The following is a 25,284-nucleotide window of genomic DNA, read 5'->3' on the forward strand; positions in this document are numbered from 1 at the left end:
TATCTCTCTCTGTGGGACCCTGGAGCTCCTGCAGACTGTCCTCTTCATGTGGTGATGAACTCCATGGGAATCAGACAAGTCTTAAGAGATGGGCCATAGTTCAGCTGAATGACCTGGGGTAACTCACTTCACCACGTCAACTCTGAGTTTTCTCAACAGTTAAATGGAAACATTGATAGTAGCTACCTGAGAGGATGATTGTGGGGATACAACAGGATAATGTTATAAAGCTCTAGGCACAATGTTTAGCTCATTATCATTACATGAGAATGGCCGCTATTATTAGCAATAGAAATCTAAGCCACTGAAGAAATGTTCAGTTATTACCATAACTGCCTTTCCTTGTTACTTTAATGACTAGTAATGTGGTAAGTGCTGCGTTTAATGTTATGAATTAGATGGGCTTCTAAATTACTTAGATCTGTTAAGTTTCTTGTGAGTTTTAAAATAACTTGTCTTTACTATTCAAAGAAAAAGTCACTTATCAGAGGCCACACCTTCCAAAGTGTACTAGAGGCCCGATGCACAAAATTTGTGCAAGAATAGGCCTTCCTTCCCTCTGGCAACTGGGACCCAGGCTTCCCTCCAGCCACCAGCAGGCACCCAGACCCCAGATTTCCCTCCAGCTGCCAGCAGGTACCTGGGACCCAGGCTTCCCTCCCAACCTTGGCTTCATCCAGAAGGTCGTCCAGAAGGACATCCAGAAGGACGTCTGGTCTAATTAGCATATTACACTTTTATTATTATAGATGTGTGAAATACTTGTAAGTTAGATTTCGGACAAAATCCCAAGATAAAAAAATTTCCCATCCATCACATAAGTACTGTCATTATTAGGGTTTAATTTTTAAAGTAAGCTGTATCATTTTTAAAGTTATAGCTAATATTGACTTGGTTATTAGAGTTTTTAGAAAAATTATTGCTGGACTGTCAGATTCATAATATTAACTGTGGGAAATTATAGTAAATAATGAGCAAAGAATGTCGTTGGCAACATTCAAATAGAAATGATGACTATTCAGACATCAATTCTGTAACAGATTTTTTAACACTTGGGCAATAAATTTAATCAGTGGTGTGCTGGTAAATGTTTAATAACCAGCTCCCAAAGGAATGGAGCTCCCTGATTTGTAGTGTTTGCCAATTTCCATGGAGTAAAATCCTCCACTGTGACCCATTTCCTGCCAGCACCAGCACAACACCTAGATATGGAGTAGTGTTCATAACAGCTAGGTAGTTCACCTCCACAGGGCTATGTACATGGGAACCAAGGAATTAGCTCAACAAGTAAAAAGCAAACATGGACAAATGTTATACAAGTTTTCACTGTGAAGCAACTTTACAACGAGCCAACACTATAGGTATTATTCACAATCCTTCCTCACATAGCCGATCCTCTCTCTGCCAAATGGCTGCGTACATCTCAGTCTTATGTCGTCTTCTGTACTGACCCCACTATACTCTTAAGAATCTTGCTGGACTAAACTCTTTTTTTTTAATTTCTTTATTGATTAAGATATCACATATTTGGACTGAACTCTTGATCTGGATAGGGGTTCCTCTCTGTCTTCATTTAATAGCGTTAATTAAGAAATAATGGTTTTCTTCCCTGATTTTCCCCAGAAGACTTTTGCATCTCCCCATCTCCCTTTTTTCAGTAAACCCACCACCCAGAAACAGAGATACACTCTCTACGAACAGAAGGGATTCACTGTCATTTAACCATTTGCTTATCTGCTCTTCCATTTGGGAGCAGAACTAAGCTTTTAGGAATTCCATTTGGAAAGCTAATTTAAGCAAAATAACTTCTTTTGTCTTACTTCCAGCTTTAAACTCCAGTCTACCCCTAGACTAGTTCACTGCAGGAACTTGTGAATCACCAAATTAAAGATTTAAAAAGTAGAGTTTATAATTTAAACTAGATGTTAATCTATTTTCTCTGTTAATTCGTAATGTTGTACTTCAAACCTGCTTAATTGCTAAAAGACAAGCTATTGAATATGACCGTCATCAATTCTACAGTCTCTCTGTAGGTTATAGTAATAAGGAAAATTACATTATTTCTATGGCTACAAACAAGAAATCCATTGCTAGACGAAAGAGTTCTGTGGATAGATGATGGTAAACGTACTTCATGCCTCTGGACTGTGTACTTTAAAATGGTTAAGATGGTAAATTTTTTATTATGTGTAATTTACCAAACATTTTAAAACTTTTTAGAAATTTAAAAACAGAAATCTATTAAAGAGAAATTCTGCCACCCTGCCCTCCAGAATTTCAAGTACACAAAACAGTACAACATTTCTCCACATTCTTGCCAATAAATAAGTCAAACAGAGAAAGACAAACATCATATGATTTCATTTATATGTGGAATCTAAAAAAACAACAAAACAAAACAAAAAAAACAGAAGCAGACTCATAGTTATGGAGAATGAACAAAATGATGATTGCCAGAGGAAAGGGGGTAGAGGATGGGTGAAAAATGTGAAGGGTAATAAGAAAAACAAACTTCTAGTTATACAATATATAAGCTCCAGGGATTTAATGTACAGCACATTGTAAATTAATATCCTTTACTATTACATGTGTTAAAAAAGGATGATTTTGCTCTGCTAGACATCAATGCTACATGTCTTTTTTCTTTTTTCAAAGGTCTCACAGTCATTACAATCAACTGATATGAAGGAGGAATGGTTTAATCAGGGGAAAAAAGTGGTCAAAAAGTGAAACATACTGCATTCTTTGCCTCTCACTGGGTCAGGCAGGCCAGAGCAGTCCACTGCAGAATTCGGAATGGCAACTCTCCACCTGGAGCCACTGCTATCACATTCCGTATATTCAAAGTGGTAATCTTTCTGCAAACAATTACAAAATAAGCCTTTGTTAGAGCCGCTTTCAAAGGGACAACAGTGCTTTCTTCATCACCCCCAAACATACAAGCCTGACTCCAAACTTCACCCTCTGGTTAACTCTCCTTCTTCCCCCACTCAGGCCACACCAAGTAGTTGTTTCTCATGTGTGTGTTTTTAATTTTAAAAAATGCACCATGCCAGGCACTAATTAGGCACTAAGGAAGGGATGAGGGACAGGATAGTCAATGCTCTCAAGTGTGTCACTGACCTTTTAGTCTCACCCACCCTAAAGAGGCTACAGCACATTTCCCCATTTCTTTAGCAGGTTTTGAGAGCTCTAAATAATTGATAAATGGGCATATTAGAGCAAAATAACACTAGGAAATTGGATGCTGTCACTGCCCCAAGTTTTTCAAAGAAAGAAATAAGAGAATCACTCCCAATTCTTGCTCTGTTTAAAATTTAACAAAGGCATAATAAATAATCATCCAAATGCTAGTAAAAGTCTACCAATTTTTCAAGCAGCTCTCCCAGGCTCCATACACACACACCACAGCATGCTGTCATCAATCACAGGCTATAAAATAAACATTTATAATAATTGCCATATTAAGACCAATCCACTTGTCTCTGGCCTAAGGTTGCTTTGAAATTTTCACAGTGCCCTCCATTGGTCAGAGAACATTACACATGTGAGATGCCTGAGCTTAGAGGAACAGGGACAAAATGCCATTGGAGCATTTGAAGAATGAGAGAAGTTCAAAGTCCTCCCCAAAATATTTTCAGTTCAATATCCTATTAATTCAATTCAATAGCTTGGCTGTTGTTCTTTTGCTTCACCCACCCTATTTTCCTCCTTTACTGTAACAAGGACAGGAGAGAAAAGAAATGTCAAGTCACACCCCCACTCAAGAAATCGGGTGCAGGAGGCAGGGAGTTATCTTGGTTGTGTGTGTATCCACATGGCAAGAACACCAGTTAAGAAATGGGTTCTGAGATTCACAGCCCATTCCTCCACATGCTATCTATATGATATTGGGCAAGTTACTGACCTCTCAAAGCATTGATTTTTCTCATTAGTAAAGTTAGAAAAATAATATTTGCTATCTTGTATGGTTATTGTGGAAATTAACTGAGATAATGCATGTAACATGCCAGGCATGTTGGGCTGCACTGAGTTAGCGTTTGATCAATGGTAGAATTACTAACAACAATAGGGATAGAGAGGAGGATAGAGAGAAAAGAGCTAGTAGTGATATGGTAAGGACAAACCACCTGGGTTTCTGTTTCCCCTGCTTCAATTTCTGCATATACCTAAGATAAAATGAGAAGCTCACTGAATTTGACTACATACAATTACTGAACATAAAAGTCATAAACTGAAGTAACAGTAAACAATAACAAACTGGTGAAGGAATAACACAAAACCAAGGTTCATTAGCTTAAGAATACTGGGTTTCTAAAAATCAGTAAGGAAAAGGGCAAATACTATTTAGAAATATAGTTGAAGAACTCAAGCAATTTATTAAAGAACAATACAAATGGTCAAGGAATACACCAAAAAAAATATTAAACCTTGTCAAAGAAATGCAAATAATAATGTTCATCAAGTTGGTACAACATTTAAAATACTTCTTTCAAAACTCTCTAGTGTAACTATAATAAAATAAGCATTTGTGTGCTTCCAATGAGAGAGCAAAGTGGTATAGGCTTTCTGGAGAGAAGTCTGTCTATATGAATCCAGGACTTTAAAGTGTTCAAACTTTTGAACCCAAAATCTCACTCCTAGCATCTAACTTAAGGGGAGAAAATGTTTGATGTGGTCAGTGATTTATGTGCAAAACTGCTCATCATAACTAGGGAGAGCATACTTGTTAAGCATTAAAAGAGTCTTGCATTTACATTATTTATCTGCTATTTTTCATATATTCTTACATCATTAAATACCAATAACGATTATGTGGTTTAGGAAGAAGAGTTCATATTACTCCCATTGTACAAATGAAACTCTGAGTAAATAATTTACCCAGAGATACCCAGCTAATAAGGAGCATAGCCGAGAGCAGAAGTCAAGCCTTCTGTTTATTTACAAGCATTTTCAGTTTACGTAATGCCATTATGCTTCAAATAAAAGGTTACTGTTTTAAAACATGAGTTGGTGACAGTTTCTCATGTAAAAGCCTAATGGCTGTAGAAGTCTAACAGTAATCATAAAGATGTCTTAAATTCAAAGAGATACAAAGTACAGAGAAGAGGGAAATGATTCGATTTCTCTCTGTTTCTGTATTAAGTTTTCTGTGGCTGCTGCAACTAATTACCACACACTTAGCCACTTGCGATAATAAAAATGTATCTTTTCACAGTTCTGGAGGCAAGAAGTCCAGTAAACATTGAGTACTTGAACAGATCCCTGAAATTAGAAATTTTCTGGGTGATAAGGAATACTTAAAAGAATGTAAAAAAAAAAAAAAATTTCTCATACAAATATAAAGTTACTGCATTTCAAAGATTTTATATAAATCATTCATTAGCACATATATCAGTAAGAAGGTACCACCAGTTCAAAGAAGAATTCAAACACACATAAACAGGCAATCCAGAAAGTGAACTGAATTGACTTAGAGATGCTGATCTGGTAAATATCCACAGCATAATAATCAATTGCATTCCAAAGGGTAAAATGTCTTTTCATTTCTATGGACAAGAGTAATTTGTATTCCTATTGGTTTCTTACACCTCACAGTGTTGTAAAATAGCTCAAAGAAAAGAAGCAGGCCCCTATAGAAACTGAACCTTCAGAACTGTGCACTACACATGACACCTGGGAATATTTTCTGCCTATTTCAATGTGTTTCAAATTTTCCCTGACAAGGGGGGGAGATTCCTGACAGATTTTCCTGCATTTCAGTGTTCCTGACAGTTTATCACCAAGCATGTTGATATCAGTCAGAGTGCACTCTACACTGAGTGGCCAGATTATTATGATCTCTGAATGCATAATAATCTGGCCACTCAGCGTGTGTGTGTGTGTGTGTGTGTGTGTGTGTGTGTATGTATATATATATATATATATATATATATTTGTGCATGGGTGGGGTCCGGCCTGCCTGGCCAGGGGGAGGAAACATGAGCTGTTGGCCAGCCTCCCTGCTGGTTGAACTCCTGCTGGATGGGACGATGTGCATATTAGCCTTTTTATTATATAGGATATACACTGAGTGGCCAGATCACAGAATGCTGGAGCATGAAGATCCTGCACCGAATAACAAAATGATGGGATTCCCTGAAAACTTTACATTGCAAATATGTGGGAACCAGGAAACAACCCCAAGAGAATAATTGCTCCTCATCACCAAACACGTAGGGAAGACTACCCTCAATAGAAATCATGGTAAAACCCACACAACCACACATTCACAAATAAAGATATAGGCACAAACTCTCAAATAACAAAAACTCAAATTGTGTTATCTTACACCTAAAACACAAATTATCAGGATACACCCAGATAAACATTGGATGTCCACAGTACCCCAGACAAAAACTCTTTCCTTGACCAATGTTTAGTCGGGCTCTCTTCCCAATGAATCTTTGACTTTGGGGCTACCATGTTCATCTTTGAATCACCCGGTTTTAGCAAGAATCCCGTCAATGTCAGTTTAGCAAAATTCCTCTCTTAGCTCTGATGTTTCCCCTTAATAATTTTCCATCCACTGGCCTTCACCTTGCTCCTTGCCTATATAAATTCTCGCTTGCCCATACTATAGAGCAGGGGTCTTCAAACTACGGCCCGCGGGCCACATGCGGCCCGCAGAGGAGTCTGATCCGGCCCGCCAGGTTTTTTGGGCAGTGAGCACAGCCGAGGTGTTACAGTAGGAATTAGTAGTTCATATAGTCCGGCCCTCCAGCTCTCTGAGGGACCGTGATCTGGCCCCCACTTTAAAAAGTTTGAGGACCCCTGCTATAGAGGAAATAAGTCCAGTTCTGTACTGAAACCTGTTTTCCCCTATAGATTCCTGAATGAAATCTGTTTTTTTTTTGTTTTTTTTTTGTTTTTGTTTTGTTTTTTTAAATATTTTTATTGATTTTGTACAGAGAGGAAGGGAGAGAGATAGAGAGTTAGAAACATCGATGAGAGAGAGTCATCGATCAGCTGCCTCCTGCACGCCCCCTACCGGGGATATGCCCGCAACCAACGTACATGCCCCTGACCGGAATCGAACCCAGGACCCTTCAGTCCCCAAGCCGGCGCTCTATCCATTGAGCCAAACCGGTCTTGGCTGAAATCTGTTTTTATCACTTCACTGACCAGCTCTGGTTTTTCTGAAGCCCCATAACACAAAGGTAATTTACAATATGAAAGCCTCATGGTACTCATGGGAAAAGTGTGTCATATCTCCCAATTATGACAGCTGTTATAGTTTAACTTCATATAAGCTGCACAATGTCTCAAATAAGTCACATATATAAATATAATATAATATGCTTATAGAGATATTTTGACATCATATTGATAATATACATATATTATTTTATATATTGATATTAATATATAACATATTTATGCATATAGCAATATGCTGTTTTGTATATTAACATTCCCATATATCACTATTTACTATTAGAGGCCTGATGCATGGAATTCATGCAAGATTAGGCCTTCCTTCCCCCAACTGCTAGCACTGGCTTCCCTCTGACACCCAGGACCTGGGCTTCCCTCTGGCCACCGGCAAGCACCTGCGACCTGGGCTTCCTTCGCAGCCCGGCTTCATCCAGAAGGACAACCAGTCTAATTAGCATATTACACTTATATTATTATAGATGTGGCACTTAATTATTAAATAAGTACTATGGCCTAAGAATTAGGAGGAAAATTTAAAATAAATATAAAACAAACTCCTCACACTCAATAAGTTTGTTTATGATTTTGTTGCATTAGATAGGACATAAGCACACACACACACACAAAAAAAAAAAAAAAAAACATATCCTATTTAATAAAAGAGTAATATGCAAATTAACCATCACTCCATCACAAAGATGGCAGCACCCATAGCCACAATATGGCGGTGCCCAGTCCTCTCAGTCCCCCTGAAGTCCCCTAGTTGGGGGGGAGGACAGAGGGGCAGCGTAAGCAGCCTGGCAGAACGCTTGCTTCATCGCCATGGCGACAAGGCAAGATCACCCTAGCTGTTGTCACCCTGGCAATGAAGGAAGCATTTTGCAAACGAGGTTTCTAAATGGATAGGCCTCTGGGCCACGGAGTGCCTCTGGGCAGCAGGCGTGGAGCAGCCAGGCCCCACAGAATCCCACTGGCACATGGATTCATGAGCAGGGCTATTAGTAATTTTATAAGAGAGCACAAAGATTAAGGGCTCCAAAGTATAACAGTACCATCACAAATCAGTTTGCAAGTAAAAACTCTATCTGGGGAAAATTACCAATAAAAATCCCTTAAACTCTCCCATAAAGTACAGCATTGTACCACTTGTCAATGAACTCATCACAGCCAATTTTTCGTAAGCCCTCTATCAGATACCAATTACTTAGCACCCAAATAGCTTGCCTTTTAGAGGCCATGATTATGATTTATTATGATTTCAGAGTCAGAAGAATTTCTGTGAGCTGAAACCGTCTGAAGAGGCTTTGAATGAAAAATCCCAAGAGACAGGCAGTGTGTAGCTGTTCTATGCTCACCAGTTCCCTCATAAACAGCAGATTTGACAGTGAGAGCAAGCCTGGAGATAATAGGCCTAAAGATATGCAGTGAAATATATTGGCCAAAGGATGGGTAGAGAGGTGCATGATTAAAAGAGCTAATGAAAGAACAAACAAACAAACAAAGCTGCCTGGTCTTCTGTCCTCCAAGATTCATTCATGGCACTGGCCTGCCAATGAGAAAATGAGCTCCCTGGTGCTCCCTGCCTAATCTCTATAGTCAATTAAGAGTTGACCTGGGTTAATTATAAAGACCCAGCAGATGACCACAAATTCTAGTACAGCATCAACAGCAGTGGAGCTGGTAGAAGACCTCTGACCTAAAAGAAGAAAAAATTGCTGATGCCTAAGAGAGCACACAGAGAGAGAAGGGACAAAAGGAAACCAACGTAATTCCTTTTCTTACTACAAGGCTCCTTCTCTGAATATTTATGTGGAACGTTGAGACTAGCACAGCCTTGTAGATGATGACACTGCAGTTCCTCTGGGAGAAAGGTCCTCAAAGTGAAGTGCTCAGCAAAGTGCATGGCACCCTGATTTGAGAAAGCTAGATGGCAAGTAGGACAAAGGCAGAGAGCCTGAGACGGTAACGCAGGGCGCAAATATTTCAGCTCTCATTCCAGTGAATAAGCGTACTCAACCCACGATGTGGGAAGGTCAAAAGTGTGAGAATACTTCATGCGGACACATATTCAAGTTATAATAAAAACTTCCTTAGCCTGCATCCTCCAGGACATGGGCACAGCAGCACTGTGCAGACATATTTATGTTCCGATTTTTCTTTTAGAAAAGGAACCTGAAGTTACCATGGGAACCTAGGGCTAAGTAAAGTACTATGTATCTGATCTATTTATGACACATCCTTTTCTCTGCATTGCAGACAGTTGTGGTTGTTTTTTTTTTTTTTAGAAATTATTTTGGAAACATTCCTGTGTTAAGCCTGACTCCGGGTCGGTCTTTGTAAACAATGTCTTAGAGGTAACTCAATTCCATTTGTAGTTCAGTATACGTATTTACGGGGCGCCTCCCGTGTGCCACCGGGTAATAACGGGGACACTGCAGAGAATGAAACAGCTCTGCTCTCCTCAGGCTTGCCTTTTCGTGGGAATGAAAGAGCGGCGGGTTTCCTGGAAAGACCCAGCTGAGGCCATTTGCTCCCCATGGCTCTCGATTCCGGTTTGTAAAGAGGTAGGCAATGAATTGGGCACCACAGACCTGGAACCCAGTCTCGCCTGTGCCAGGGCTAAATCTAAGAAAGATCCTAAGCATCTCCACTAACTCTCTGCATCTCGGGTTCCTCTTTTTTTATATATATATATTTTTTATTGATTTTTCACAGAAAAGAAGAGAGAGGGATAGAGAGTTAGAAACATCAATGAGAGAGAATCATCGATCAGCTGCCTCCTGCACACCCCCACTGGGGATGTGCCCGCAACCAAGGCACATGCCCTTGACCGGAATCGAACCTGGGACACTTTCAGTCCGCAGGCCGACGCTCTATCCACTGAGCCAAACCAGTCTTTTCGGGTTCCTCTTGAAAAGAAAAATCTGTGACTGTAGTACTAGAGTCTATAGCTCATATACTCACTGTTCTTGATTAAGGGAAACCAACCACCTCCTGCACTGGTATGCACTGTCAGGGACAGTTTCAAAAAAGAGCATTCTAAAACAAATCTACCCATGATATAATCATCTGTACTATAATAATACCTGCGAAGAAATGAAAGAAACTTTGATTTTTCTAAAGAGACCTACTATTAGACAATCTATAATAATATCAATATTAGAGATATTGATTTGAAAACTCTCATAGAAGAGATTGAGGGAAATGTATGCTCTTGTATAAAAACATCTTTGAACACAGGCAATCATTGTTTTATTATCTAATTACATTTAAAATTGATGAATTAAATATATGTTTATCTCCGCTTCCTACAATCTTGCAAAAGAGTAGAATTTCTAAAGGGAACAAAGAGTAAAGGAATAAAAATACTGTAAGATGAAAAAAGTAAAGAGTAGAAGTGAAAATTATAATAGATGCGGGTGTTAACACTTTTTTTCTTTTTTTTTTTTTTTTTTTAGAAGATGGAAAGCATAAGGGGAGCTTTGTTGACCTACCAAACAAGAAAATCCTAACGCTAAGGGCATAGGCAGATGATAACAAGAAAGCTGATTTGATCTGCAGAAACTCTCAGAAATTAAAGACACCAAATACCTCCGAAAGCAAATAGAAAGATTAGTTGAAAATGTGTTTGAGAATGTAGACCCCATCAATTCCCTTCCACATGATGACAAAAGGCAAGAATTATTTCCTCTGGTAAAATAAAAATAGGGAGTTTTCAGATTCAGAGACATCAAGTGCAGCATATGGAACAAAAGGACTCTTACTGAAAACAGAATGTGTGAACAGCTACATAATGAATGAAGAAATCCACCTCAGAGGCACTTCCCCATCCAGACTGTGCCAGAAGCTAGTTCTAGCATGTCATAATTGTAAGAGTTTTATTGAAAGGTTGATGGAACTTGGGAACTCAACAAGGGCTGAGTTGCATATGTTATCACCTGTTGGAAATGGCTAAAGGCATTTCCCCAAACCTGAAAAGGATGCATTAAATGACTGTTTGCTGTCTGACAGCTCAGGGCATCTGAATCTACATGTTATTGTCTCCTACTGGCCAAACACTTGAACAGCCATAGGCTATTCCCCAATCTGACAATGCTTCTGTACAAAACCCTACCCTTTGATGTGTATATCTCTACCTTGCCTTAGGACAATTTGTGTTAATAAAAAGCAAGGGGTCCTGAGACAAGAACAACTTGGTTTCTTCAGCCAGGCTCCTCTGACCCCCAATGCCTTTCAAAATTATCTTTTGTCTCTGGGCTCTTATTTAAGTTATACTCAGCCTTTCTCCAGATTGCTTAACCCTTCTTAATGCCAGAACAAGAAACCAGGCAAGACTGAAACCAAAGCCCAGCTAAGTTCAACACTGCTGCCCTTTCCACTCGAACCACCAGCCCCAAAGCCTAGCAGAGCCACCTTCCTGCTCTCCCAAAGGAGCCCTCAGAGGATGTGACAACTCACATTAGGACCATTACTTACATCATTTCAGATGATTTTTACATCTGCTTACCTAGAATTGAGATTAGCTGGAAGGTAACCTTTATCTACAATGCAATTATGTTATTATTAATAATAACACTACTAACAACATTTGCAGAACCCTATAAGCTCTTCAAAATAATTTTCTTTTTTTATTTTAGATGTTTAGAGAAAGAAGAAGGAAGAGGGAGTGAGAGAAACATCAATGGGCTACCCTATACACCCCACTCTGAGGATAAAGCTTACAACTTTGCCATGTGCTTGGACTGAAAATGGAACCAGCAACCCTTAGGTGCACAGGACAACACTGAACCAACTGAGCCACACCAGCCAGAGCTCCAGCTTCAAAATACTTTTCATAACATTATCCTATTTGAATTGATCCACAGCATAGCCCTACATGGTGGACAAGATTCTTAACTCCATCCTCACGGCCCTGTCCTATTTTAATCACCATCTTCTGCTGCCTGGGTGACAAATACCCATGCCTAACTGGTGTGCCTCTTCTGCTCTTGCCCACATACATGACACTCTGCAGCCAGTTGTAATTATGCCATCCCTGCTTGAAACCCTGTGACAACATCCAATTGACCAGAGAATAAAGTCCATAATCTTAGCAAAGCATGAAAGGCCTTTCTGGATTCACTCTCGATCTGCTTCTCCAAACTTGATTTCTTAACTTCCTCACGCTACTGAAACAATATTGCTACACTCTTCCTGGCCCCCAGGAAGGGTATAGCAATTTTTTCTCTGCCTGGAAGCTATCTCTGCTCATCACTTCAATACCATAAAGAAATCTGTATAATAATAAAGCACAGTCTAGTAGGTCTCCTTCAGGATGTCCCTGACATTTGCAGGACAAAGGCAAGAATGTAAATTGATGTGCCCCCTCCTGTTCTAGTCTCAGCTCACACCTTAAACAGCCTCCTCATAGGCAAGTGGTGGCCCTCACTGCACATCCAAGGTCTGTGAGTGCCCCTCCCAAAATAACAGTCTATGATCAGGAGGATCGACCTGTGGAGAGCCCATGAAGGCCCCAGAAGCAAACCTGGATCTTCTAAGAATGTAATTCCAAAGTCATGTTACGGAGATTGTGATATGAAAGGGTGTGGGGCAGGCAGACATGACACCCAGGTGGGCATCTCCTTGGCCCACAACTGAAGGCAGGAGGAGGAACACAGCTGGAGCAGGTCCAGAGATCAAGGTAGCAGCCCCTCTCACCTGGTCTGAGATGGCACTGATCTGTATTATACAGCAACATCCAAACAAAAGTACAAGAAAGATAAGCAGCACTTCATAAGAGAACTTCCTATGAGAGGTAAAAGGTAACAGAAGAGAAGGTCCAGAGCTTAAGTACCAAAAAGCAGGCAGATACAAGAAGGATTCTAGAGTGGATAAAGAAAAATGGGAATAATCCAATGGGAGAAAAGAGAACAAGGAGCTGACAACACATTTTGCTGACTTCACAATCTGGCTTAGGAAAGGGCAAACTCTGCTTTTGAATCCAGCTAAGCCTCTGGCAGAGTTCAGACAGAAAAGATTTACAAAAATACAATTCCGATCCAAAAGCTAATATTCGTCAATGCTGCCACTTCAAATTGAGCTTCACTGGTGTCTACAGAAATAGTATAGGTGATAGATGGCTCTGAAAATCTTGACATCCAATCATGTTTTTGCTTGCAAATTTCACGAGCTAAATAAAAATGAGCTCCTTATTTAAGATCTTTGGCACTCAACTGACTCTACAAGAATCTCTCAAATTAACAAAAAAAAATTTATAATATAATCCTAATAACACCTATTGTCATAATTACACTCCTAGAAAACTTAAAATATCTATTAATTTTTTTTTAATCAGAAAAAGTAGATTTTCTGCTGTTCTATCTGGCTCACAACTTCCCATTTCTTTCAGGTAAGAGTATGGCCCTGGACCTCATTACCCTTTGGGGGATGGTGCTGAGACTCCATGCAGCTCTGACTGCACAGCCCATCTCTGGATGCCAGGCCCTAATACAGACCTGTCTCTTTCCCATGCTGCACAAAATAAATAATAGCAGGAGGACTGGGGAAGAATGTCAAAACTTGAAAAACTCACAAAGTTTACTGATTATTTTTTCCTTTATTTCCTTTATCTTCAGCTCTGAGATGAAGGTGACCCAAGTCAGGGAACTGTTCAGGAGGTGTGGACTGCAAAAACTCCAAAAGAGCCAAAACCGGTTTGGCTCAATGGATAGAGCATCGGCTTGGGGACTGAAGGGTCCCGGGTTCGATTCCAGTCAAGGGCATGTACCTTGGTTGCGGACATATCCCCAGTAGGGGGTGTGCAAGAGGCAGCTGATCGATGACTCTCTCTCATCGATGTTTCTAACTATCTCTCTCCCTTCCTCTGTGTATACAAAATCAATAAAATAAATATTTTTTTAAAAACTCCAAAAGAATCCCATGTTTCTGGCCAGAAGATCAAGAAAAGTCACTTATGTTAGCTGGATAATGGTGGTGGTGGGGAGAGGGGACCTTGTGCTTTTTTGTTTTTATTTTCTTCCCCTCCAAGGCCAGCACCACACTGGCACAGGCACTTCACACCCCAAGAGGAAGCCTGTCTCTCTGAGTAATGGGACTGGAACAAGAGACTCCCGCCATGCAGAGTTCAGGAGAAAAATCCGTGCTGTCCTTTTTCTCCCTTCTATCTTTTGTCACTCCACCCCAGTCAGATGGGATTGCTGAAAAGCATGGAGGCTAAAACTACACAGTAATCCATCTTTCTGGCCACAGGAAATATAAAAAGGAGTCCCTGAGAAATATCCCGGAGTAATGGAGAAGGGGATCGATCCCCTCGCTGTGTATGTGAACCAGCACAAGCCTCAGGCTCGCCCTCCAGCTAGCTGGGCCCTGTGGAAGAGAATCAGAGAAGCGAGCACAGCCGCAGAGAACTCAGCTGCAGTGTAAGCCATCACTCCTGCTAACCCTGAGTGGCTCAAGCAAGGGGCCGGCACCTCCTCCCACCTTCAGTAAACAATATAGCAAAAGCCTTAAAAACTGAATTAACCCTGGAACCACCACACACTGAAGGTGATCTGTGGTCTGATCCCAACCCGAGCAACTGCCTGCTAACACAGACAGAAATTCTACAGAGGATTTAAAAAGACCCCAATGTCTCACAACATGATTTTTTTTTAAATTAAGGTATAATTGACATATAACATCATATTAGTTTCAAGTACACCACATAACGGGTCAATATTTGGATATATTTGAAATAATCACCACAAGATGAGCACTTCTAATATCACCCTCTTAGCAACTTTCAAATATGCAAATATTATTAACTACTAGAGGCCCGGTGCATGAAATGCATGCAAGAGTAGGCCCACCTTCCCCCAGCTGCCAGCGCAGGTTTCTCTCTGGGACTTGGGGCCCTGGCTTCCTTCATCCAGAAGGTCATATGGTCTAATTAGCATATTATACTTTTATTATTATAGATAGTCACCATACCATAGATTATATCCCATGATTTATTTCTTTTATAACTGCATTTTTGTACCTTTTGACCCCCTTTACCCATTTCACTCACCCCCTCCACCCTTCTCCTCCTCTCACCACCAACGATCTGTTTGTTCTCTGTGAGCTCAACTACATAATATTTTAAATGTCCAAAATACAATCCAAAGTTATTTAATATGCAAAGGAATCAGAAAAATCTGGCGAATACTCATGAGAAAGACAATCATCACATGATAACCCTCTAATTGCACAAATATTGGAATTTTCAAACAAAGAATTTAAAGCAGCTATTATAACCATCCCTCATGCAGAGATTCTGCAAGGTTTGAGATCCCCAGGGCTGTCTCACATTTCCACCAATTAGAAGTACATCCAATAAACATGCTGGCTGTTTTTTTGGTTTTTTTGTCTGTGTTTTTTCCATTTAAACTGACTTGAATTGGATTTCTGTCACCTGCCACTGTTGACAGACACTTGAGATATGGGGTAATTCTAGAATAACAATTCATATTCACATATGTGTCAAACCCCAGATCGGGTAGATAATTGTGGTAGTGATGACAGCTGTTATCTGTTATTGATTAATGTGTACCAGTCATTGTGCTAAGTTATTTACAAATATCTCGATGTTGTCCACGTTTTGAGGTAGAGTTTTTCAACATAAGAAAACTGGCCAAGATTTAAATAACCTTCCAATTCCCTACAGCTGATCTGTAGCAGAGCTAGAGTTAGAACCCCTCTCTGCCTAATTCCAAAGCATGTCATCATGACAATTATAGTGCCCTTGTTAAGTCCTGGGAACTAATGATGAACCTTCAAACCTTAGAAGCAGAAATCAGAATAAAAACTGAAGCTTCACCACCAACCCTCTCTGAGCTCCACAGGAAGCAAAATTTGGCCAGCAATAATTCCCTTCACCCAATCCCTCCCAGTGGCTCCCTGTGCTCAGTACCATCACACCATGTCCTGGAGGACCAATGATCTCAAAGCAAATTTAAAAATAATTCTTTGTAAGTTAGTTGCTTGAGAATATCTTTATTTTCTACCATAAAATTATAATTATTTAGTATTGTCTGTTTTCCTCATGTGTTGGTTTTTAAATAATATTCAATGTTTTGTTTTCTGATTACACAGCAGTACATGTTCAGTGTAAAAAGTTTAGAAAATGTAGAAACACATGAAATTGACATCTACTATAATCCCATCAACCAGAAATAACCATGTAAGATGTCAGTCATATTTTTAAGCATATTTATATTTTAAAACTGGAATATCATTTACATTATCAAGTTTTTATTATGAAAGTAATAAAGAGTGACTCTAAAAAAATTAGAAAATACAGATAAGGATGAATTTTCATTATCTTTGTCTTGATTCTAATTTTTAAAGCAATATACAACATACGGTAGCTACTCCAAACAAGAAAATGAAATATTTTTATCTTCACAAAGTACAATACAGTTCTCTGTACCTAGGAATGAATGAAGAAGATAAAGCATAAGAGGCACACTGGTTCAAAATTATAAAGCCTATACGCCTTACTCTTTCCCCCAGTACTATGGGCATCTTTTCTTTGTAGGAAAAATACATATTTTCTCGGTGCTTTCTCACACCCTTCTCATGAAACAGCGCAGAAATGTTAAGTTTCAGATTATTCATAGTCTAAGAAGGGAGCTAAGATGAACTTGATTCTACTCCCAGCACCACCATTTTTCCAGCTGTATGTGTTAGGAAAATCACCTAACATCTATGAGTCTCAATTTTCTTGTCTATCAAAGTAATAAAATTTGTGATGCCTTCACTCCTTATCTTGTAGGACTATAAGAATAAGTTGACTGAAATCACTATACAAATATGAGATGATCATTTAGACACAAGATATGATAATACTTCGGTTTGTTAACCAGGAAAATTTTACTGAATTATTACATTTCAGGCCATGCGCTTAAAAGGCACTAGAAAATAAGGACTGTAGCCTCTTTAGCTCATTGCAGTTTGCAAAGATGTTTCAGCTATACTTTCTGATTTGATCCTCATGACAACAATGTGAGGGAGGTAGTACCTCATTTCCTCAATTCTAAAATGCAAATTTGAAGATTGCTGAAACTCATGCCAAAAGAAACGTGCCACTGGCTGTGCAGAAAGAAGTAACAGTCACGGCCTGTGCCTGTGCAAATTTAACAATAGGTCAATTATCCATCCATTTGAATATCACTTCAGTTATTTGTGTCCCAAGAGTTGAATTTACCTTTATACGTTGCTTATAACATCTTAAAACAAGAGCAAAAAAAATTATACAATGGGGTGGCACAGAAACCAAAGTGAATGTGTGCAACAGGCCATCTCTCCCACAAGAGGCAATGCAGTTAGAGGGGCAGAAGTCAAAATTCCCTAAGAATGGCCCACGGAACTTTAAAAGCTAGAACGGAACTACTTCAGGCATCTTAAAGGTCTGTCACTCAGATATTATCTGCCAAACACTTCTTAATAACTTCAAAGAGACAGTGTTTAGTTACAAGTGACAAAACCATGAATGTAACCTAGTTAAAAAAAAACAAACAAACAAACAAAAAACTTTTAGGAATATTTATAAAACAAGCCTCAAATCATTTACATTAGGAAATACAAATTTAAAAAAATACCCAGAAACAATAGAAAAATGTGAGACCTCAGTTCAGCCTTAACTATGTGACACTCTAAGGCTGACTGATTAAATATATACATTTGACCCATGAACAACATGGGTTGGAACTACACTGGTCCACTTACACACAGATTTTTTTTCTTCAATAAATATATCATTCGCCCCCTCCACCCCCAGGTCTCCCATCCTCAGATTCAACGAGTCAAGGGGGGAAAAGAGTATTTCCAAAACCCAGTTGGGAATCTGAGGTTGGGAAGAAGAGATTGTATGGATTGTTCTACACCATTTTACTTATGGGACTTGAGCATCTATGGAGACTTGGATATGCACAAGGGCGTCCTAGAACCTAACCCTGTGGAGATCAAGAGACAACTATAGTTAAGTTTTGGGGTAGTCAAAAGTTATACGCAATTTTCGACTGCCTGAGGATCAGAGCCCTTCACCCCCACAAGAGTCAAACATAAACTGTAAACTAATGAATGCCTAAACCCTGCTGAGCCAGGGCATGAACCAACAAAAGAGAAAGGTCTTGGTGGTGACCAAAGCCAGAATGTAAAGCGACTACAGGAGAGAGAGCAGAATAAAAAAAGGAGAATTACGCAGAGACCAATGTCCTGGAAGGCAAGACAGAGGTAGTGATCCTAAGGGAAGATTCACAAAAAAATCCTGTCACCCAATCTCATGAGCTGCTGATAGAATTCAGAAGAATGTTCAGATAGTTCAGGTGAAGACAGACTCAGTCAAGGACACAGATATTCAAGAAGAATTATATATAATTAAGTGGTTACATTTATACTACTATTGGTTGGGGGAGGAAAAACTATTCTACATTTTAACACACTAAAGAGTTCCCCCACCCTTCAAAAAAAATAATAAAACTCTGTTGCATTTTAAGATAAGTGGTGCTTTAGAATTGAGGAAATATAGTATTGTGAGAAATCTGCGGCTCAAGATTTCTGAGATCCAGCAGCATGCTTGAGGCATAGCTAAGGGCCAAAAATAGCACAAGTACAATTCTGTCTTCCCCATCTCACAGCTACTAATGTTAGCAATTTACTTATTAATATTTATTATAGGTACTTTTTATTATTTGCTTTTGGTACTGCCTGTCTCAGCTGGATCCCCACCCCTCTCTCAGCAGGCTTTTTGTACTTCTCTCACTAGATCACTTGGCTATCCTCCTCACAGCAATTCTGAAATTAACACTAAAATTTTAAAATTGTATGCTAAAGCTCAGTCCCTTCACTCCCAGCAGATAACCTTGCACTCTAGCTCAGGAAGGAAATCAAAGCTCTGCAGAAACGAATTTCCTCCGATTGTCTCCCTCTGTCTGTGAGTGTCTGTGCGCACACAAACATCACTTACCTGCTTGCCTCCTCCCCTTGTGTCCCATGCAATGCATCCTTCCTAGTTTCTAAAATGAGTATATCCAATATCATCCTCTCCTCAAACTTGTTCCATCAATTATTTCACCTCTCTTGCTTCCTTATGCCTCTTGTTTTCTCTTCCAGCTCTCCTCTCAGCCTAAAAATTAGTCATGCCTCTCCCACTATTAAAAAAAAAAAAAGTAAGAAAGAAATCTCCACTGACCCTGTATGTTAGTCATTCAGCATTTGCTCTTCAAATCTATTCTCCACCCTTTTTTGCCCCAATGTAGGCCCAGAGAGGCTGCTCTCTCTAGACCAGTGGTCGGCAAACTGTGGCTCACGAGGCACATACAGCTCTTTGGCCCCTTGAGTTTTTAGCAAAGGCCAGTTTAGGAGTACCCTAATTTTAAGTTAATAACAATGTACCTACCTATATAGTTTAAGTTTTAAAAATTTGGCTCTCAAAAGAAATTTCAATTGTTGTACTATTGATATTTGGCTCTGTTGACTAATGAGTTTGCAGACCACTGCTCTAGACTTTATCACTCAAGTTCCTTTGTCTCTGGATTCTGGTTATGTTCATCCAATTGGAGGCACTAGCAAGACAATAGAGGGAAATACTTATCTCCCTTCTACCTTCCACAGCCACTGAGCATTCATAATATTCCCCCCTCCCTTGCCCCTTCAGGTCTATGAATCTTAACACCTTCCTGACTGGTTCTTGCTAGTTCCCTTAAAAATCAAGTTTCTTTATTAAATTCTATTCAGTTGAACTATTACAATTCATAACAGTAGCAAAATTACAGTAGCAACAAAATAATTTTATGGTTGGAGGTTATCACAACATGAGGAACTGTATTAAAGGGCCGGGGCATTAAAATGGTTGAGAGCCACTGCTCTACAGGAACCTATGGCTTGAAGGCATCTTCAAATGTAATCCATCTCCTCCCCCATAGGCAAGATAATATAAAAAAGATAGGCATTTGCCCAGCTAATGTGTCTCAGTGGTTGAGCAACGACCTGCCAACCAGGAGGTCATGGTTCAATTCCCAGTTAAGATACATGCCCGGGTTGTGGGCTCAAACCCCAGTAGAGGAAGTGCAGGTGGAAACGTATCAATGATTCTCTCTCCATCATTGAAGTTTCTATGTCTCTTCCTCTCCCTTCCTCTCTGACATCAATAAAAACATATTTTTTTAAAAGAGATAGTTTCCTTCCGAACCACCTTCAGAAGTCATAGAGTTAGTCTCTTCCTCCCAATACCCAAGAGCAGCTGCAGGGCAAGCTCCAGGCCTGCAAGAGCTGAGCTGTGACTAACACTCACTCCCGCAGGCTCCTGGCTATGCCTCAGAGCTGCATGGCTGGCGATGAACTCAAAGGGGTATTCAAGATCCTTCCACAGAACCACATCATTGAATTACATTCTGCTTTGGTGAAGCCTGCACAGTCTTTCCTATAGCCTATATTTACATTTACTGTTAAGTATTTGACTCACAGATGATACGTGGCAGCCATCACCATCGCAAAAATTAAATTTTCAATTGATGGCCTCCCTTAAGTGTCTTTATTAACATGCTTCTGCCTAATTTTCTTAGCAATGAATTTTAAGGTCATTGTTGAAAGAAACAATATATCTACAACTATATTCTTGGCTACAGTAATTTATCTTTTAGCCAAGAGGCAGAATTATGTAGTTGATAGAAGTCCAGGATTCTGAAAATAGGCCTGACTTGATTAATGGGCAGGTTGCTTAACATTTTGTCAACTATAAAGTAGCGATAATAGTTATCTTCTTCACAGAATTGTTGTGAAGATTAAATGAGTTAATATATGAAAGTACTTAGGATCATAGTAACCACAATGAAAGTATTGCCACTATTACTACAAAATAGTGCAAGCATAGTTTTAAAAAGTATGTCTGCATCAAAATGTTAATAACGTAGTCTGCTGTAGGCCTGTGTGTGTGCACGGCTCCCTTCCTGTAGAAAATCTAAGGAACCCAAGAAAAAGAATGCCGCCAGCTCTACATTTACAAATTTCACAGAGCCTGTCATGGAGCCTGAAACCACACACAGCTGATCCACAGCACGTGTTGTGCTGTATGAAACAACACGCAAAAACATATCCCATTTATCCAAAAATAAAAACGTCTTCAATGCTCTAATAAAACAAAGAGGAAGCCTAGGTAAGTATATTCACCATGCTCTCATGCATACCAGCAATTTAAGTAGGAACTGACTCCACTTAATACAGTGTGGTAAAGCCATAAATAACTGTAAATTAAAATCACCAAGACCCTTCACAAATTTAATAAAATGAATAAGCAAAAGTTAACCAATCAACTATTTTTGTGATTTTCATAAGTAACAAACCCAACAGACTGTATTTTTTAAATATGCAATTTTAATCAATTTTTGCATTATCTTTTAAATTATGCAGGCTATCTGCTCTGGGCTCCAAAAAGCTTTCTATTTAGCTATAATACGGAATAAAATATGCACATACAGAACGTGCCTAGAGATGGAGGATTCTTGCGCGCTGGCTTTTGGCCACCTTGGCTCATCACTCATGCCGGTCTGAAGCTGACGGGCCAGCAGCATGTGAGCACGATGAGGGTTGGTGGGCTGTGGACTGTTTCATTCAGTGTTCTGAACAACTGTAAGTGCAAGCAAGCACACACGCATAGACAACCCATCTTTAAAGTGACATTTGCAGTAACTTAAAGTAGCATTTTTGTCCTTTATATTTAATAAAAAGAAACTGCCATGTCATTGTCGATGTTACTACCACCTATGCAGAAATGACTGAAAAGAAATTCATGAGGCAGAGTTCATTCTAATTTTTAGCCCACATGTTAATCCCTCACCCCCTTGGCAGCTGTGACCATGCTTTTTGTTTAGTCTCAAGTGGAATGCCCTGTGTTCCATTCTTCAAACTAAGATCCCACTGAGCAGAAAACGCACAAATTTGAAATATAAAGAAAATAGCACATCCTTATTGTTGTAGCCCAAATTATAAGCCTTCACAACCTTGATTTGGCCTTGGTTAAAATTAAAAGAGAAACTCCAGGTCAAAATAGGAGATTCCACACAAAGAAATAATCTTACAAATCTTAGTTCCTTAAGATTTTAAAGTATTGAGATAGCTGTTACTCTTCTAAGGAAATAAAAAAGATGTTAAAGATTATTTATTGTTCAAGGACCATTAGAGCCTAATGAGCAAGGAGCAAAGTTAGAGAACTAGTCAGGTGGGTCTTATTTCAATTTAAATCTATGTACTCTGTGGCCTCATCATAAAAGATTCCTGTCTTCAGTGTTTGCAGAGAAGAAAGAAGCTCTCCGACTGCTAACTACATAGATTTTATCTTTGTAATCTTCCTAGAATATGACCTTTAATTACACAGCACGTACAGAAAGCCTGTCATGTCAGAGGAAACGATGTTTGTTCCATTCATTGATAGGATAGATTTGCCATAAAAAACAGAATTTATTCATGCAAGGTGTAAATTCACCAGTACTGTGTGTATATTAATCTGTCAGTGTATATAATCATGGATAGATTTATTTATACATGTATCATATTTAGATTTGCCATATATCGTAATGGAAGGCAATGCACATACAGTTAAGATACAAATTAAGAGCTATGGAAGTCCCAAGGACTAGCAAAGTGCCCTCACGGAGTTGGCACAGAGCAAACACTTAGCGAGTGACTGCATCAGGTGCCTGGGAGAGTGCCGATGACCCATTCCATGGTTCCATGCTATGAAAGAACTGGTCAGTGACAGACTGGAGGCAAACACTGCAAGGCACGGCACCCCAGTCTGTTGTTTTGTCAAGTGCCCCACACAGACTCTCTTTCCAGGAAAACAGATTCTCACCTCCAGACTTATTTTTAGTGATTATTATCATATATGTGAGAAAAATTACAATCATCTACCTTCAAAACACATGCATAATATTCCTGATTATAAATGCAATTATAAAATTACTAGAAGCCTGATGCATGAAATCCATGCAAGAGTAGGCCTTCCTTCCCCCAGCTTCCCTCTGGCACCCAGGACCCAGGCTTCCCTCGCAGCCCCGGCTTCATCCGGAAGGTCACCCGGAAGGACATCTGAAAGGACGTCTGGAAGGCTGTCCGGTATAATTAGCATATTATGCTTTTATTATTATAGATTCTTGACTATTAGGGAAATGTGCCTCAGCTCTGTTTTTTTTGCATCATCTTAGGTAAAAGTAAGCAAGAAATAAGCAGTGGAGAGATGGTTTACAGCAGCAGTCACTACCCGGTGGCCCATGGACCACTGGTGGTACGTGATGTCTGAAATGTTGGCGACGACTGGTTTTAAGGATCCATGAACTCATGAGGCTCCTTCTGTCTTTCACTCTTGACTTCTATCCTCCAGGTGACCTCAAGACCCAAAGTTGCTGCAGAAGCTCCTGCCATTGTATTCATAGGACAGTCAGTGAAAAGAACTAAAGAGAAAGATAAGAGAAGTGCACCCTCCCCTTTTTAAAGAGCCTTCCTAGAAATCCTATCTGACACACCTATTTATAAATCATTTGCCTAAACTTGGTCCATGGCCACAAGAAGCAAAGAAGCCTGGCAAAGGGTCTTTCTCTTTTTTGAATATATTTTTATTGATTTTAGAGAGGAAGGGAGAGGGAGAAAGAGATAGAAGCATCAATGATGAGAGATAATAACTGATCAGCTGCCTCCTGCATTCCCCCTACTGGGTAGGTAGGCATGTGCCCTTGACCAGAATTGAATCTGGGACCCTTCAATCCGTAGGCTGACACTCTGCCCACTGAGCCAAACCAGCCAGGGTGGCAAAGGGTCTTTTAACTGAGCATGTGGCCTAGATTCCTCTCACTAAAAGTGGAGCAATAATAATTAGGAGAGAACTACTTCATATGCTTTTACCAATGTGTAAATAAAAATAGTGCCATCAATGAAGAAAAGGGAAGTAAACTACTGAACAGGAAGCTAACAACAAAAATGAGTTCCTAATAAAAAAAAAATTCTAAAATTTAGTATTCCTAGATTTATTCAAGAATCTTCCGTTAGGATGCAAATAAAATGGAGATTTACATAAGCTTTTACTAAAGAAAGTAAACCCACATTATTTCCTAAGCTACATTCATATGGAAAAATGAGAAAAAGCAATTTTGACTAAGCTCTGGTAAATGCTTTTTGTCTTCCCCAGCACAGAATGTCTAATCACATTAAATGAAGACTCAGTTCCTCCTACTTGTGCTGATATGGTGACAGAACTAACATTCTTTTAAAAATCTCTCTAGCCCAGATGGTGTGTCTCAGTGATTGAGCGTTGACCTATGAGCCAGGAGGTCATAGTTCGATTCTCAGAGCACATGCCTGGTTGCCTTAGATCCCAAGTAAGGGGCATGTACGAGGCAGCTGATCAATGATTCTCTCATCATTGATGTTTCTATCTCTCTCTCCCTCTCCCTTTCTCTCTGAAATCAATAAAAATATTTTTGAATATTTTTGTATTCTAATGTATTCTCTGATGTTTTGATCCAAAATAATTACAGAATGCTAAATTTTGGAAATCAAATACATCTATTTGAAAGCAGCACCTAAAATCTTTCCAATTAAAGAATGTCATAGTCCTCCAACATCTTAAACATGCCACAACTATAAAAATTACAAAGATTCATTGAGAATAAAAATAAAATCCTATCAAGTGAAGTTACTGAACCACTCCCGGCTGCAACATGGAAAGGAAACTCTGGGACACTGGCCTTGGTTCTGGCTTTGCTGAATTCCCAACTGCCCCTCTTCCAGGGCTGGCTTGGGGGAAATGAGACATTGCAATTAGGAAAATGTGACTACACACCAATAAAATCTCCCACATTCCATCCTCCCCTGGGGCTTCTGAAAATGCTTCTTTCAGCAGCACCCCAAGAAACTTGCTCCCCCAAATGACAGAGGAATTTCATCCTCCAGCAACAAAACCATTCGCCCATCATTCCAACGCCTCCATAGCAAAAGCCCTCAAGATCTTCTCAAAATCCAACTTTAACTATTACAACACTCCAGTCAAACGGGTTTAATTATTAAGCTCTAGGGGCA

At 39.5% G+C, this 25,284-nt stretch overlaps 1 protein-coding gene across 3 annotated transcripts in view; it reads right to left on the reverse strand.

Annotated features, from left to right (window-relative positions):
* ELAPOR2 (endosome-lysosome associated apoptosis and autophagy regulator family member 2) overlaps window positions 1-25,284 on the reverse strand; it is a 135,166-nt gene that overhangs the window by 68,623 nt on the left and 41,259 nt on the right. For all 3 annotated transcript variants that reach the window (XR_014796182.1, XM_084897363.1, XM_084897364.1), the window contains exon 2: window positions 2,738-2,858. Coding sequence is in view for 2 of the 3 variants with exons in the window: in XM_084897363.1 (XP_084753489.1) it covers window positions 2,738-2,858 (121 nt within the window). In the remaining variant the exon portion in view is untranslated. The remainder of the gene's footprint in view (window positions 1-2,737; window positions 2,859-25,284) is intronic.

Source organism: Pipistrellus hanaki, assembly GCF_964339955.1.
Source record: "Pipistrellus hanaki genome assembly, chromosome: 10".
NCBI classification, from domain to species: Eukaryota; Metazoa; Chordata; class Mammalia; order Chiroptera; family Vespertilionidae; genus Pipistrellus; species Pipistrellus hanaki.